The sequence below is a fragment of the Camelina sativa genome, chromosome 20 (assembly GCF_000633955.1).
Source record: "Camelina sativa cultivar DH55 chromosome 20, Cs, whole genome shotgun sequence".
In the NCBI taxonomy this organism is placed as follows: Eukaryota; Viridiplantae; Streptophyta; class Magnoliopsida; order Brassicales; family Brassicaceae; genus Camelina; species Camelina sativa.
Window position 1 is genome coordinate 25,268,007 of NC_025704.1, and position 16,043 is coordinate 25,284,049.

Consider the following 16,043-nt stretch of genomic DNA (forward strand, 5'->3'; position numbering starts at 1 on the left):
CCTTCTCGATCATCTTCCCAGCCTGAATGGACGAGATCACGAGACTCCCTGAAGTCGGTCTAATACCCTGAAAAACCAAATTCCCTCCTAGACGCTCAAACTCCACTCTACCCCGATGACAATCCAAATGCACCATATGCCGATGCAACCAATCCATCCCGAGAATAACATCATACAACTCCACTGGACTGATAAGCAAATCTGCTGGCCAAGACTCTCCTGCAATCTAAATATCAACTCCTCTAGCTTGTCCAATAACCCTCAGGAACTTGCCTCCCGCAACTCTGACAACTCCTGTACGCTCCCCGGGATCCCCTCTGATCCCCACACTCTCTGCACACTCCGGAGTAGTGAAGCTATGAGAAGCTTCAAAATCAAACATGACGTGGGACTTAAACCCGCCCACCAACAAGGTCCCTACACAAATCTTATGTGTTGAGAACCTAACACTTCTCACAGGAAAAACATAAAAGCTGGACCTACTGAAATTCACAAAGGTTGAGTACCAGAAATTATACCTGTGATCGCCCCGGCACTCTTTCCACCAGTCTCTGCAGTCATGTAAACCCGTGGCGCCTGCTCAGTCCGTGTGACCTGCTGCCCTCCCGGCTGCACCTACTACAACGCTGCCACTGCTACCGGCTGCAACTTGGGACACAAGGGCCTGATGTGCCTGGCTCCCTGCAATGATAGAATACACGAGCCGCTGCCGTCGGAGCACTCCTCTTGGAACAGCTAGCAACCTTGTGATCCTTGCTCCCACACCCGAAGCAACTCGCACCACTCGGCCTCTGCCTAGCCTCCCACCTCCTCTTGGTTCCCTGCGCAGGCTTGCCGCCCTTGCTAGAACCTCCATGATGTTGAGCCTTACTAGGCTGAACTGCTGGACTAACCGTCACTGACTGTGCCCGGATATCCTCCTCGATCTCTGCCGCAGTCTCAACCAGCTCTGCACGCGTAGCATAGCTCCGCCCTCTACAGTGAACCCTCAAATCATCACGTAGGGCCCTCAAAAACCTCCTGATCTGAGCCTCCTCAGACTCCATAGCATGACCCCGATAAGATAGAAGTCGACTGAACTCCAAGTCAAGCTCCCACACTGACCGAGTCCCCTGAGCTAGCTGAAGGAACTGCACCTCCAACCTATCTAGTGCCTCCCTAGGGAAACATGTGCTGTGTAACTCCAAGACAAAGTCAGCCCAAGAAATCTCCCTCTGCACTCTCCTAGCATCCACTAATCTCCACCACACCTGAGCATCACCAACCAAGTGGTGGACCCCTATGTCCACCCCTCGGTCATAGGAACTTAGACCACCTACGCGCTGGTAAATGAAAACCACCTCGACCGGAAAACTCCTCAGGACATCTCAGAGTCTGGAAGTTACGTTTCACACTCGTCCTCCACGAATCTGCAGCAGTAGGATCTGTACCACCCGAAAACCGTGCAGTATTGATGCCACACATCTCCTTGAGCATAGACAAATAACGACTATGCCCTCCCACATCCGCAGCCACTGGCTGCTGCTCCTCTGCCACCACTGGTGGCACTTCCTAAGCCTGAACCGGTACCACTGCTAATAACCGCTCCAAGACCTGTGCTAGCATAGCCACAAAATCGACACCAGGGACTCCTCCCGCTGGGACTCCCACACCCGGGACCCTAGCATCACCGACCACTGGAGCATCAACACCGCCTCCTCCGGCCACACTCATGGAATCCTCCTGGACATCCTGCGACTCGCCAACACCCTCAACTGTCACACTCTGGTCCGCAGTCTAACTANTCAGGACATCTCAGAGTCTGGAAGTTACGTTTCACACTCGTCCTCCACGAATCTGCAGCAGTAGGATCTGTACCACCCGAAAACCGTGCAGTATTGATGCCACACATCTCCTTGAGCATAGACAAATAACGACTATGCCCTCCCACATCCGCAGCCACTGGCTGCTGCTCCTCTGCCACCACTGGTGGCACTTCCTAAGCCTGAACCGGTACCACTGCTAATAACCGCTCCAAGACCTGTGCTAGCATAGCCACAAAATCGACACCAGGGACTCCTCCCGCTGGGACTCCCACACCCGGGACCCTAGCATCACCGACCACTGGAGCATCAACACCGCCTCCTCCGGCCACACTCATGGAATCCTCCTGGACATCCTGCGACTCGCCAACACCCTCAACTGTCACACTCTGGTCCGCAGTCTAACTAACTGCTGGGCCTCTGCCCCTACCACGACCACGTCCGCGTCCACGACCACGTCCGCGTCCACGACCATGACCAGCAACAGAATCCTCTCTAACCATCTGCACTACCATGAACAGAAGGCTAAGCACACAATTAAAACATACACAAAAACGTAAACTCACAGTGGAATCACACAGTAGGCTTGAAGAAGATGTTCTAGGATTCCATGCCACACACAATTGACTAACTCACATAATCAATCAAAGCATGCAAATCCCAAACATCTACAGCACAAAGCCTAGTGAACCTAAACCTAGAACCGTAAGGGCTCTGATACCAAAACTGAAACTTTATATATATATATATATATATAATGTTTTTGAAATTTGACAATAATGATATTCATAATGATGAATGTTTGGCAAAACTTTTGGTTGATGATAATTTAATTTTAAATTATCTAACAATTTATATAATAAATTTTAAATATAGAAATATAGATTAGTGTATTAATGTAAAAATAAAGAAAAAAATAAATTTCATCTATAGGAATATATTTTTTCCCTAACTAAAATTATTTATATTTACTTCCAAAAATTAGTTTTTAATATCAAAATATTAATATATTATCTTATTTAGTTTTATTTGACAATTTAAAATCCACACATCATGCAGATCATAATCTAGTGTCAAATAAATTATTTAAATGAAAAATAAAGATATTTCATATTTATGTTAATTATTTTCTTAGACAAAAGTTTCCGAAAATTAATGGGTAGTTTTTGATACATTTAATAATAGAGAAAATACTATGGTTTTTAACGACTAAAACATTTTATAATGGAGATTCATATAAAACTAATGTTAGTCTTTGTTGTTCAATAAAAAATAATAATATTAGTGTCTTGTAAACAAAGATACATCATCCTAAAATGTTTTAAAATGGAGAGTTTATCTTTACTCTCTACCTCACTCTCACCTGTCCATAAACTATTTTTATAATTGCTACTTCAACCATTTTCCATTTCAACGATTTCTCATTGTAATTTTCTTCTCAAAGTGATTGCTGTCATAATATTTTCTTATTTTCTGATTAAGAAATGAATTTTATTTTAGACTTTGTAACACAACAACTGAAATTGTTGTTATATGTTTTATTGTCTTCAGTATTTCATTGTAGTTGTTAGATAAGAAAAACAAAAACTGTTTCAATCAAATGAATGTTGGAATATATGCTCGTGAGTGGTAGTTGGATCTAGGCATGAACACGTTCTCTTAGTTTAATGTCCATTATGAATGTTACGATTGTCTTGTTGGGTGGTTGTGTTATTTGGTTTGTGCAAAGCAAGTTGAACCAAGTTTTTTTCAGTTCGATGTCTGACCAAGTTGAGGTGATCATACATAACACATTTGTTCTTTAGCACTAACATGAACCGCTAAGAACGATGATATTTTATCAATATAGTTTGCATTTGTATTTATAGAAACTCTTAGTATCGAGAGCATCACGGGCAAATTGGCAAGCCATTTGTGTTGTGTGCTTCTCTTGGCAGTTGGCATCATGGGTTTCGAGCCCTTCTCATCTAAGTTAAAAAAAATATAACGAACCTAGGCCCAAATCAAAATTAAAACTTACACAAACGATACTCGTGGTTGATAAATCTTATGAAGTTACATTACATTTTCAGGATTTTTTTTCCTTCTGACCAATCAAAATTGTAACATTTCACAATAGTTTATTCAAAATTCACATTTCAAACAAAAATTACCATAGTAGGAGGAGGTATTCGGCTGGAACAAACTGTAACAATTAAAAACTTGGAAAAAAAAAAATTGATTAGACTAGAGAGTTAAACAATATTTCATGCACCAATAATAAACTCTTCGTATTAAAATTGACTATCATCCAAAACTCAAAAAAAATAATAAAAGAAAAGCTCAATCCTCCAAACACTTCATAGGAACACTCCACGTCGTGTTCTGCACTGGTTCTGACAAAGACAGGTACTTTCTCCAATCATCAAGGACAAGATTCAGATCATGAAGCTTCTTCTCCAAACCAATACAACAATTAGCATGCATCGTGCAAACCAAGTTTATGTCTCTGCTCGTTTGACAAAACCCACCAAAGTAAACCGTATCAAAGAATCTCATTTGGATTCCAATCTCAGAGACAAAAGGCATATGCTTGATTCTGTTGAACACATCTTGATCATGTAACTCTGGATAATCCAGACGAGACTTGTGCCAGAATTTGTAAAACTCAATGCTTCGGTTGTTTGATCTCACGTATGTGAAACCACCATTGACCCAATTGTTCGAATCGAACGGATCTCCGAAAAATCTGTCACATGCCATTTGAAAATCTCCATTTGGATACAGCCTAGGAAATGGATCTCTAAGCCACATTATATCTGCGTCCTACATTCAAATGAATACACAAGAAACAGTTTATTATATCTGTTATATATTAAAAGAGAAGCATTCTCTTAAAAAAGCTGACATGTCGTCATCAAAGACCCCTGTCCTCAATTTATTATTTACCATTAATATTCCATAATATTACATAAAACTACTACTGCTATTTTTTTTCCTTTTTTTGTCAACTATCACTGCTATTTAATTTATTTATATACATAATATTTTGCTCCTATAAATTCTAAAATTTGTAAATATTATTAAAAATTTGAGAAATATTATCCCTTACATATTTTGAAATTAAATTAATTTCACAATGTATTGTAATATAATAATATAAGTATATTATGAGATGTAAAAAATATATATTTAAAATCATATCTTCAGAAATATAAATAATTTTACCTTTCTAATAATTTTATAAAGCTCTAATGGTGAAAGAATCGAAGATCATCTGAAACTGACTAAACGTTTATTCTTTTGCTAAAAACAATACCTATATTTGCTCAAAAAAAACGTATGATCACCAATTGAAATGACATGAATATATATTTTAATTTGGATAACTATGTAGTTAAACATTATATATATATGTAGTTATAGTGTTTTTACAGAAAATCTTAAAATTTAGAAAATCCAGTCCAATAAAAAAGAAAAAAAAATATATTATACCAATAGCTGAGACACATTTAGTTATTTAGTATCATTTTGATTTATTATTTACAGCTCTATGCCATTGTGTTTTTAACAAAAAAAATAAAAAAAAATGTGTTTAAGGTTTAAATATATTTTATATACTAGAAAAAATGATTTATTGAAATGCATGTGGGTTACCTGCAGATTTAACGAATTCAAGAGGGACAGATGCAAAGACATTTTCCGGTTCAAAATATTTAAATCCGTTGATGGATGGCTTAGCGGATGGGTTTGACTGGGTTAATAATTTTTAAATCATTTGGTTCATGAAATTTTAGTTTTTTGTTGTTTTTATGTGATTTGATACTTTAAGATTTTGATAAAAATCTAACCGATCACTAATTCGGTGGAAAAAAGATGGCTAGCTACATGAAGTATAATAGGATACATGGTCACACATACCAAGTATATTATTGTATCCTCAACGAAGTATATGTATTACATGGTCACATGCATGATCTATATGACGTTATATGGTCAACACCATAGACATACAATCCGATACACTGGTTGACTGACTCCGGCGAAGACCGATGTTGACTCCGGCGTTGACAAAAAAAAATGTATTCCAAACTTTTTTTATTATTAAAAATCAAAAATAATAAATATTATATTTAAACATTTTGGTTTTTCATGATTAAAAAACATATTCAATTTAATATCTAAATATTTTTATATATCTCTAATGTATTCATTCTTATAATTACTTATTTTTTTCTTAAAGCTAAACTAATGGTTAAATAAAAATCATTAATAATTATTTTCAAGATATATATATATATATATATATATATATATATTATATACAAATCTCTGATAATCAGATTATTTAAATACTACAAAATCAATAAAATCAAATTCAACTACTTTCATTAGAAAAATAATATGCAAAAGATTGAGTATATGACTCTTTACTCTAAAGTTTGCATAGTAAATGTTGTACAAAATTTTAGATACTTTTTACTATAATATTTACATACTCTTAATAACATGTAAACAACAACAACAACAAAAAATTCACAATATTTACTTTAATATATAAAAGATAAATATACAAAAACTTAATTTTAGCAAAACAATATATTTGATTTGAGGGTATGTTTGCAAAAGAGTATATAATATATAAGAGTATTTTTGTAAATACCTTTATATTATATATCTTGAAAATAATTATTAGTGATTTTTAACTATTATTTTAGCTTTTAAAAAAACTAATTATAAGAATGAATACATTAGAATATATAAATATTTTGATATTGAATTGAATATGTTTTTAATACATAAAAAAATATTAATGATTTAATATAATAAGAAAAAAATGTATTCTAAAACTTTTTTTTTAATCAACGCAGGAGTCAACGTTGGTCTTCGCCGGAGTCAGTCGACCAGTGTACTGGATTTTATGTTTATGATGTTGACCACATAACGTCATATAGTTCATGCATGTGGCCATGTAATACATATACTTCGTGTAGTTGAGGATACAATAATATACTTGGTATGTGTGATCATGTATTCTCCTATATTTTGTGTAGCTAGCCATCTTTTTTCCTAATTCGGTTCATATTACATATAGATCTGTCATCATGTCAATCTAAAATTTATGGTGAAACGATTAATATTTCAAACTTTCATAAACTTAATAAATTCAAACCAATATAAGTTTATATTATAAATGTTATACACTTATACTAAATAAATATATTTACAAATGTAATATCTTAAACAAAAATTTTATCCGTGAAATAGCATGGGTTATTACCTAGTAAGCCATTATTAGCTGTGATATATTGACAACATTACAAATCAAGAAATTTTTTTTCATTTATTATTCAAATCGTAAATATGATGCAAGAGTGTGTGTAGTTTTGTGGTAAGAATTCCACGTTGTGGCCGTGGAGACCTGGGCTTGAATCCTAGCAGCCACACTTAATTTTTTTTTTTTTTGAATTTTATATTAAAAAAAAGGTTGTAAACGAAAAAAAAACATGCGGAATGTGATATGTTTGTTGATTTTATATTTCAAAAAAAAATCACATAGGAATGAAGAAAAAAAAAAGTGTTCTGCTACAAAATTGTGAAACATATTTAGCGAAGAATCTTAGAGGGATAAAAAGAAAAATTAAGACAATACCGTGAAGATGAAGTTAAAACCCATCTCAAGAACTTGAGTAAGTAGCTCGATTCTGCGCCACATCATCTTGAGATAATCAGGAGTGTTGTAAACTTTCTCGCTGGAAAAATCAGTTTCTGAGGTTTCAATGTGGTAGCAATTAGTATGAAGTTCTGAGCACCGTTGAAACGCCTTAGGATCCAAGCAAACCACTACTACATGTATCAGCAGTTGTTGTGTTCCTTGTCCGATACGAAAACTCTCTAAGAAAAGATCAAACAAAGAGTTTGGCTCTGCCCAAGCTTGGTTCAGTGTGGTTATAATCACTGTCCTGTTCTTGGTCGACGCGTTCTCCAAAATCTCCCTGAAACTGAGCTTTGGTTTTGTCTGAAACAACAAAAAAATTGGTCTCAAAATTACAGATTCAAACCCTATAAGGCTATAACAAGAGAGAGTATGTATAAAGAGCAGAAACAGAGTAGGTATCAGATCTGATTAATGGTGAGAGCTTACTGTTTCTGGAGAAATCTCTGATGCGTTAAGATTTGGTAATGGTGGAGATGGAGAAGCGATAAGAGAGAACTTGTGAAGATCAAGTCGTTGCAGAGGATAAGCTGCTTTGTATAAAACCAGACATGAAGCAGTTAAACCAAGAAACAGTATCAAGATTCTTGTTACTTCTTTTTGTCCGATTACATATCCTGAATTCATAGATTTACTGCGAGAAGAAGAAGAACAAGAGGAGGAGGAAGATGAAGATGAAGATGAAGAACTCATTATTTTTGTTTGTGAAGTGCTTTTTCTACTTTCAAGTCTTCGTTTTTTTGTCGGTTCTTCTTATAATAACCTACTTGAGCAAGGCAAAGTCATCATTGGTATTCTTGTAACAGCAATGTTCAATATTTTATTCAAAATTAAAGACTGATTCTAAAAAAATAATGGTAGAATCGTGCATTCTTAGAAAATACAATAATGATTCACAAGCTCATGAAGACGGCTTCAGTATAATAATAATTATAGTTATAGTTAATTTATTAATAGCAGACTATACAATAATTTGACTAAAATCACTAGCCTATCTTCCACTAGAGTCTAAACGCGTGGCCGTTCCCTATTACTAGTAATAAGTTATAATAATTTCATAAACAAATGTGTGTGGCTGCCATGATAGACTTATTTTATTTCTCTCAATTATTTATTTTTCAAAGTTATGAGTCAATAAGTTGACAAAAAAAGAGTGTATTTACGAGTCCGTAATAAGTCATTAAAACAAAGAAAAATATCAGGAGCTTGCGTAGGCATTGAGAAAATTGAGTTTCCGGGGTAATATGTGATTCACTAGCTTACAGAAGTGGCCTGAACCTAAATTTAAACCAAAGTAGACGAGATTATTGGATTCTCCCCAAAGTAGACAAGAGAAATAATAATATGCGACTATGTTTAGTGGCATTGTGGATGAGATTTGGAACTTAACCGTTGTTGACACCCGTGAATCAAATTCTGATAATTTGGTGAGGGTGTTGATCGACACTAGTGGTGGTGTCGGTCGATACCTTAAGTGGATTGGTGCTTGGTTTGATTTTAGGGTTCTCGGTTCGAGTTGGTTTGGTTTGGAGGTCGTATATACAATGTGAAATCGACGTGTTGGGTTTATATACCTATTTTTTGTCGCCTCCTTTGTGTGGAAAAGAGAGAAAGTGATTTCCAAAAGTTCTTGAGAGTTCCTGAAGGTTTTGTCCCTGTTCTTGTTAGTTTTTGGCTTGGAGGTTGGAGATATAAGGCTGAGAACGTGGGAGAAGCTTGTGGTGATGTGTTTTCGTCATTGTTAGTGAGATCTCTCTGTTTTGGCTAAGGTAAGTGCATGACCATGGCTTATCTAAGCTAAGATCTCTATTTATGTGACTTTGAGTGTTATGTGATTGTTTCCTTTGAGTTCTTTGTGAGTTTTCGTGGCTCTTATGGCTGGGTTTTGCTTCTGAAGATGCGTGGGCCGCATAGGAGGAGTTTGGAGGTGAGATTCAGAGTTCTTGATTGAAGAAAATCGATGTTCGGCATCAGTGTCGGTCGACACCAGGAGGGTGTCGGTCGACACCAACGCGAGGACGACTCGAGGACTTTAGCGAGCGTCGGTCGACACCATGTGGAGGTGTCAGTTAACACCATGTGGGGGTGTTGGTCGACACTATTAGGGTTTCGGGGATGTCGAGCAAGGTGTCAGTCGACACCAGTTGTGGTTTATGTCGACAACAGATGACCAGTGTCGATCGACACCCCCTGGTGTCGGTCGACACCCTTCTTCAGCGGCGATTTATGTCGTGAATGCTTTATGTATTGCTTGGTTTATCTTATTGTTTGTTGTTTGTGGCATGAAGAGATATTTTTGCTTGTGTGTATAGCCCAGTAGATGGGAGGATTGTCTCACTAAATATTTCTGGTAATACTTACGCCTCTCTTTTGTGTTGTGGCGCAGGTAAAGGTAAGTGTGATCGTGGAATCAAAGCTTTGAAGAGGAGAATGTTCTAGAGACTCGGTTGTTTGCTCTATGTCTTTGATGAGATGTTAAAGTGAATCTTAATTGTCTAGAACGGTTTTTAGAATTGCTGGTTCTATGACTTTGTTATGTTTTGGATTGTTGCTGGAATTGGTTCATGTTATTCATTATTCGTTATTGGTTTATTGGAATGGTTCATGTGTTATTTGCTGTTGTTATTGCTTGGAGATTAGGTTGCTAGGAATATGAGATCACTATATATTAGGAAAAAGAAAAATAAATCTGCTTGTTTCAGTTGTCTTTTCTCTTTGGAGTTTTGTGGTTATATGTTGTGGTTGAATTTTGATCAAAGCTAACTCGTGCAATATGTGAGTCGATCTACTCCAACAACATCTTATTATATAAAGTTGAGTTTTGAAAGTTAATCATTAACAAGATTTTGACATATGTGTCAAGTTATCAAATTCAGATTTTGACAATGTGTAAAAGTTAATATTTAAAAAGAGAAATTTGATTACAACAAAAATAAAATATTTTGTTTTTTTAAATATTAATAATTTAAAAAGATAATCATCAAAATTACAGAATTTATTAAAAAATACAAAGTTTTTTAAAATAATTATAAAGGGATTATATATATTTCTTAAAATTCAAAATTATTATATTATATATTTATTTTTAATTTTAAGTTATTAATTCTACAAAAAAATAGAAAAAAGAATTAAGGAAAATATATAGTTAATTATTAATTTTAAATTTTGTAAATACTCACTTCTATATAAACATAGATCGTCTCATATATATATAATTTATTCAAAAACAATGCTTTCAACTTTGTTTAATTGGAAAAAAGAATTAAATGGGAAGGTAAATTTTTCTTATTTTTTTAAACCAATATTTTCTCCTACTTTTTACCGTTTCAGTTGGGAATAGGTAAAATTAATATGTTGACCCAAGAAAAACTAATATATGCGTTTTCTTTTTCTAATATTGTATTTTAAAATTTATTGTAGTATTTTTAGATTGTTTTATTTAATTTATATTTTTATCTTTGAATTATTTGAGATTCATATATTACCGTGCTTATAATTTTCTATTGTTTCTTTAATTATGTCAAATTATTTTTTTTTCTAATTTCTCAACGGTTGGTCATAAACCCTTCTTTTTTGCAAACATAAATGTTATCATTATTCATTCAATCCCAAAGGGAGATAACGAGTAGAAGCTCATCAACCTAATGGATAGATAAAATAGGCTAATCAAACACAAGTTTACAACAAACATAGATAGATAGATTAGAAAAACATAAATCGTTGTTGATAGATCCATAGGAGCTCAAAGACTGTGACACCCTTGTTTGCGGAAAGGTTTAAGAGAATTGATTTGGCCACATATGTCACCAAAATGCACTTATTTTTCTGGTGAAGGGACCTGAGAGAACTTAATAATGGTGACCTTCCTGGAAGTGATTGTCGGAACTGTGCGAGTGAGAACAAAACACAGGAAAATATTATTTGTTGATTGGTAGGGTCGGTAAACAAGTTTTTAAAAGCTCCCAGATGTAACAAACCGGCCATCAAATATGGGTGGGTCCACGGGCCGGGAATAGATGTAGGGCACACTTAAGAAGGTGGGCACATGGACTGAGAGTGGACATGGCTCACTAAGCAAGGTGGTGGTTGAGGCGTTAATAGAGTTAGAGGCTACATCATGTTGTGTCAAAGATACTTCTACGAATACAGTAAAATCTCTATAAATTAATAAGGTTGGGACCATGAAATTTTATTAATTTATAGAGGTTTTAATTTATCGATTATTAATTTATCGATAAATTAATATTTTATTAATTTATAAAGAGATTTTCTTATTTTCATAGTTTTGTAAATTTTCTATTAAAAGATAATATATTTTTGTTATAATTTACATTTTTGTAGATTGTTTTGATTTATAATTTCTTATTCTTTTATAATTTATATAGTGTTTTAGAATTCTTGCATTTTTATATTGTCTTAACATGCCTTTTTCTTTTGATTTCCTAATTGTTTTGGTGTATGCATGACGTAAAGCTTTATTAAGAACATGGTAGCCTTAGTTTAGATTTTGTATTATTAAACTAGAGAGACTTGGTTTTCTTCTCTGTCTCTGATCGAATAGAAAGTCTGTAACACCCGTGAACCGGAATCCCGGTTTAGGGTGTGCATCGATCGATGCAGTGGGAGCATCGGTCGATGCTGACTCAATTCTCTGCATTTTGACTTAAGTCAAACGCTGCGTTTTGGGGTGAAGGAAAAACCCTTAATGCGAGTTTTTGTCTCATTCGTGGGTTGTGGCCGTTTTTGAGAGAAACGAAAAGAGAGAAAAAAGTTATTGAGAGTTCTTGGTGATTTCTGGAGATTTGTGGCTTTTCTTGGTGAGATCTGTAGCTGGGATCATAGTAGAAGCTTCCTAGAGGCTTGTTCTTGTTTGTTAGAAGTTCAGATTCTTCTGTGGCAAAGGTAAGTGCATGACCATGGCTTATCTAAGCTAGAGGACTCTTTAATCTGTTTGTTGTGTGATGTTAGACTTGTTAGATCGGTGCTATGGATGTTAGGAAGCTTTCTTGTGGCTTGGGATCGAGTTTTGTGGTTGTAGGAACAAAGATCCGGCGAGAAGTTTTGGGGAAAACACGGTGCTAGACGTTGCGTCGATTGATGCATATCTTGCGTCGGTCGATGCAAGTGCGAGGACGACACGTAAAACTCTAGGGTTTTCGTGTTACGTCGAGCATGCGTCGGTCGATGCAGATTGGGTATCGGTCGATGCAAGTTACACTTCCATCGGTCGATGCAGCTTCTGTGTCGATCGATGCTTCCCCATTTGGCATCGGTCGATGCATGTTGGCGTCGGTCGATGCTGAGTCATGGTTGGTTATTTGTCGTTTGTTGCTTGTTGTGTGTTGGTTATGGATACTCTATTGCTTGTGTGTATAGCCCAGTAGATGGGAGGATTGCCTTACTGAGTGTTTATAAAATACTCATGCATCTCAATATGTGTTTGTGGTGCAGGTAAAGGCAAAGTGTGATCGTGGAATCAAGGCAATGATGAGGAGGATGTTCTAGTGGTTCGCTTGGTTGTCTGGCTTCTGTTAGGTTGCTAGAGTTGAGTCCTAGAACATTGTTTAGGATTGCTGGTTATTTGATTTATGCTGTTTGGATCATTAGTTATGACTGGAATTAATACTGGATATTATTTTATTGGTTATTGGTTTATTGGATATTTATTGGTTTGTTATTCTGCTGTTGGTTGTGATAGTGGTTAGGTGGCTAGTGGATATGGGACCACTAGTTGTAGTTTATTTATTATATTATATTTATTATTTATTATTTTTTTTTAAAAAGGGGTCGGTCGTTTCAAAGTCAATACCAACGATGGCGTCTCATCTCAAAGATATTTCCAAAGAAACGATGACTGATGAAATTCGTAGAGAATTATGTAAGTACAAGAAAGGTCATATGGCATGCACTCAAAAAGATTTAAAGTTGTGGCTTGAAGGAAAGTTTCATATAAAGGTTAGTCAAGGTACAATCTCAAACACACTCAAACGTACCGATGAGTATTTTTCAACCAACTCAGAAAAAGGAAAAGCTATCAAGCGACACAAACCAGCAAAATTTCCAGATATGGAGAAAGTTGTTTTTGAGTGGTTTCTCCAACACTAAGATCGTGTGAATATGACTGGAGAACTAATACTATAGAAGGCAAAAGAAACAATAAAACTTCTAAACTCTCAACAAGATTCTGACCACCAGTTTTCTCAAGGCTGGCTTGAAAATTTAAGTTACGACATGGTATCAAGTCTTTTCGTCGTTTTGGAGAGAGTGGTTCAGTTGATACAGAAGACATGGAGAAGAAGCTGGAAGCTATAAGAGAAAAAGTAGACAAATTTCCACTGAAAGATGTCTTTAATATGGATGAAACTGGTTTGTTTTATAGGTTACAAGCTGATCATTCTCTTGCTACTAAACAACTTGAAGGAAGAAAGTAAGAGAAAGAAAGATTGACAGTTGTTATTTGCTGCAATGTGGATGGCTCTGAAAAAGTTCCCTTGTGGATTATTGGAAAATATGCAAAACCACGTTGTTTTAAGAATGTCAACATGAGTGGCCTGAATTGTGAGTACCGTTCCAACAAAAGGGCTTGGATGACAAGTGTGATTTTTGAAGAATATATCCGTTGGTTTGATAAGTTGATGCAAGGTAGAAGAGTTTTGTTTGTGGTAGATAATTGTCCAGCACATCCAAAAATTATTGAAGGGTTACGTAATGTTGAGTTATTCTTCTTTCCACCTAACATGAAATCAAAAATTCAACCTTGTGATGCTGGAATAATAAGAGCTTTTAAGATGCACTACCGCAGGAGATTTTACCGTGAGATTTTAGAAGGCTACGAGTTGGGAAAATCTGATCCAAGTAAGATCAATGTTTTAGATGCTATTAATTTTGCAGTCTGGGCTTGGACAATTAATGTTCAACAAGAGACAATAGCAAATTGTTTTCGACACTGTAAAATTCGTTCAGAGAATGTCGAATCAAGGAGTTTGGATGGATCCACTTGTGAAGTTGACGTTCAGGAACTTGATGATTTGATTAATAATCTTGGCTATCGTAATAGGATGGATGCCAATAGCTTACAAGATTATCCAGATGAAAATGATGCATGTTCAGAAATTCAGAATTTAGAAGAAATCGCTGCTACTATCTTTCATGGTGATGATGAAGTTGAAGAAGATACGGTACCTTTAGAACCGGTTACACGTAAGGAAGCAATTATCGCGTCAAGAACTCTCTACAATTTTTGGATGCAATTTGAGAAGACAACACCAGAAGTTTTTGATGCAGTCAGATAGATTAGAGATGGGCTCCAACAAGAATGCAGATTCAAGAACAAACAAACAACAATAGATTCATATTTTACTAGATTTTTTTAAATATATATATATATATATATATGTTTATTTGATTATTAGATTTATGATATTGGTGGGACCATATTTTTACATAGGATTTTTAAAAAGTTACTAATTTATTATTTTATCGAAATGTGTCATTTTTTACACCGGCCCAACTCGAGACCGGAAGAATTTATTAATTTATAGAAAGTATTAATTTATAGAGGTTCTACTTACATTGGGAAATTTAACATTAGTTACTATCAAAAGATTTTGTGACGTTAGAAAAAGGTTTTTACTTTCATTGGTTGTCGGAGCAAGCCATTTTTAGATAGCAAAAAGACGTGAACAATTTCTCTCCACACAGGAGGAGGACAGAGCCGAGGTTCTCTCTATGGTGGAGAAGGTTGGACGCAAGGTTATCTTCCTAAGGAAGGAAGGTGGAGGAGGTTGGATGCAAGGTTATCTCCCCAAGGGAGGAAGGCGGAGACAAGGTTCTCTCCACGCTGGAGGAGGTTGGACGCAAGGTTCTCTCCATAAGAGATGAGAGCGGAGCCGAGGTTTTCTCCATGATAGTCATACATTATTGTGATGATACCTCACTGATTAGTATATTATGTAATATATTTTTTATTCAAAATATTTTTTGAGGCAACGATTTTATGATTAAAAAACTATGCAAAAGTGAAAGTAAAATAGTTGGCTTAATGTGTTCATACATGCATTTTCTAGGTGGTGATAAAGAATATATTTATAACATAAAGTATATTTAGATATAAAAAAATACACTTTTAATAGTAACACACATAAAAGATTTGTAAATGGATATAAATCAGTGTATTATAACAAAAATAAAATTTATAAATAACGTACAACAAATTTTAATATATTTTTATTAAATTTAAGTTAATTTATAAAACTTTAAACCCGCACATCAAGCGGATACTCATCTAGTTATTTATATTCTAAGGAAATCTCAAAACAACATTATACACTAGCAGTAGCAGCATAATTTTAAAATTTCGGCTTTAGTAAAATATGATACATACTATATTTGTTTTGGTAATAATAATAAACACATGATTGTTTTCTTACAAATATGATATAATTTCCGTTAATAAAGCACATTTCATTCTTTAGCTTAAAGTAATATTCAGAATTGTTTTCTTAGCTATTTTTCTTATTTAGGGCATCTCCAATAAGACTCCTCAT

At 35.1% G+C, this 16,043-nt stretch overlaps 1 protein-coding gene and 1 pseudogene across 1 annotated transcript; one reads left to right on the plus strand and one right to left on the minus strand.

Moving 5' to 3' along the window:
• Nucleotides 3,997-8,234, minus strand: LOC104771663 (uncharacterized protein At4g15970-like). Its single transcript, XM_010496234.2, has 3 exons — nt 7,927-8,234; nt 7,435-7,800; nt 3,997-4,607 (listed from the first exon to the last, which is right to left on the minus strand). Exons 1-3 carry the CDS (start codon nt 8,188-8,190, stop codon nt 4,125-4,127), a joined length of 1,113 nt encoding a protein of 370 aa, XP_010494536.1. The 5' UTR covers nt 8,191-8,234; the 3' UTR covers nt 3,997-4,124.
• On the plus strand, nt 13,312-14,849 carry LOC104772809 (annotated as a pseudogene).

Coding starts and splice junctions, on each gene's coding strand:
- LOC104771663 (XM_010496234.2), bottom strand. CDS start 8,190: ATGAGTTCTTCATCTTCATCTTCATCTTCCTCCTCCTCTTGTTCTTCT. Junction 7,801..7,926: donor CAGAGATTTCTCCAGAAACA/GTAAGCTCTCAC, acceptor TTGTTGTTTCAG/ACAAAACCAAAGCTCAGTTT. Junction 4,608..7,434: donor GTTTTAACTTCATCTTCACG/GTATTGTCTTAA, acceptor ATTTGAATGTAG/GACGCAGATATAATGTGGCT.